This window comes from Monoraphidium neglectum (genome assembly GCF_000611645.1).
Source record: "Monoraphidium neglectum strain SAG 48.87 unplaced genomic scaffold scaffold06316, whole genome shotgun sequence".
Classification (NCBI taxonomy): domain Eukaryota; kingdom Viridiplantae; phylum Chlorophyta; class Chlorophyceae; order Sphaeropleales; family Selenastraceae; genus Monoraphidium; species Monoraphidium neglectum.
Window position 1 is genome coordinate 1 of NW_014007322.1, and position 1,651 is coordinate 1,651.

Sequence of the window (1,651 nt, forward strand, 5' to 3'; positions counted from 1 at the left end):
CCTCCTCGCCCTCCTCGGTGATGGCGGCGCCAGTGGCGTCGACGACGACCTGCACCCACTCCTTGATCTTGAACGACTCGTGCGCCTCCTGCAGCGCCTTGGGCACGTGCACCACCACCACCAGCTGCTTGTCGCCCGCCGACAGCAGCGCCTTGCCCAGGGCGCCGGCGCCGCCCTTGCGCTCCTCGGCGGACTCGTCCACCTCGGCGTTCATGCCTGCGTGAAGGGGCGCGGCGGGTCACGGGTGGGGTGGGGGGGCCAAGCTCTGCAAGGTGGGGCCGCGGCGCAGCGCAGCCGAACGCAGCTGCCATGCGGCGCCTGGGCCGGCGGCCGCGCGACGCGCTTGATGGCTGCTGCATCGGCGGCCGCGTGACTGCTTGTGCAAGCGCTGTCGGCGGGCGTCTGCTAGTTCCCCTTGCTGCGTAGCAGCAGGCGGTGTGATGTCACTCGGTTGCACCCCTGCCGCCTGCCGGCACGGCACGCCGATGAATGTCGCGCACCCTCGAGCACCGAGTCCATAAGCTTCATGTCGCCGTTGGGGGTCTCCAGGGTGATGGTGAAGAACTGCTCCAGGGTGTGGGGATGGGGAAGGGGCAATGGGCACCATGCCGCGGCCCAGGCACTTCAGTGCACCGATTTTCTGTGCCTGGGGCGCCGTGCAGCCTTTGGGGTGCCATGGGGATTGCTCTCACCTTCACGCCGCCCAGGTCGCTCATGCCGACCATGTCCACGCCCTTCTTGCCGCCTTAGGGAGGGGGCAAAGCGCATGGCCAGTCTTTTGTCAATGGGCTGGAGCAATGCGCCGGGCAGCGCGCCCCGCCACGTTGCAGCCTGCGCACGCCTGGGAGCCACCACTTCCCGAGTCCAAATGGATTGTGAATTGTCCCGCGTGCTAAATTGTCTCGCTGGCTGTGTGGTGGATGACGGCGTTCTGAACGCTTCCGCGGCCGCCATTTCATCGTCTCTTGGCGTCAACGCAAACAAACAACAGACGATTCGAGGGGCGTTAGCAGCCAGGATCGCCGCCAGAGGTGCAAGCGCATTGAGAACGGTACCCATGCACGCGGCGCCAAGCCAACGTAGTGCTCCGTGCTCATGATCAGCTGATCGAGGCCCACTGTGACGCTGCGAGGAGCGCGCGACTCCTCAACAGCGTGCTCACCCTCCTTCTTGGCTGCCTTGGCGTCGGCCATTTTGCTGATCTGTAAGCCGAAGAAAGAAGAGGAGGTACGTAGGTGAAAAGGGGTGGCGATGCGCACGCTACTCGCCTAAATGGCAGGCTGACAGGCCGTGGCAGCAGGCACCAAGCAGCTGCTGATCTACCGCCAATGGGCATCGGCAGCATCTTGCCTGCTGTTTTCAAGCAGCAGTGGGAGCTCAAGCAGGGCGTCGATGAGCAGTGTTTGAAGCGCGAGCCACATGGTGGGTCGCCGCAGACAGCTTCAACCTCCCACATGGCACACATCATCCGCCAGCTGATTATCTCCAGGCAAATCACAGTCCAGCCACTGGGGGACTGAAGGCCCCCAGATTCTGCATGCAAAGCCTGCCCGGTCTCCTGCCATGCTGCACATCACAACCGTCTTGCCGATCCTGGCGCCACATGGGCGCGCTGGTTCTGCCTGGCCAGGTAGGGCCCCCCGGCACTGAT

General features: G+C 64.6%; 1 protein-coding gene across 1 annotated transcript; it reads right to left on the reverse strand.

Annotated features, from left to right (window-relative positions):
- Window positions 1-238: 238 nt before the first annotated feature.
- Window positions 239-1,193, reverse strand: MNEG_16391 (hypothetical protein; the record flags this gene model as incomplete). The annotated part of the gene is made up of 4 exons (XM_014035139.1): window positions 239-318; window positions 501-564; window positions 693-745; window positions 1,163-1,193. The coding sequence occupies 4 exons, from the start codon at window positions 1,191-1,193 to the stop codon at window positions 239-241; spliced, it is 228 nt and encodes a 75-aa protein (XP_013890593.1).
- Between the last annotated feature and the right edge of the window lie 458 nt (window positions 1,194-1,651).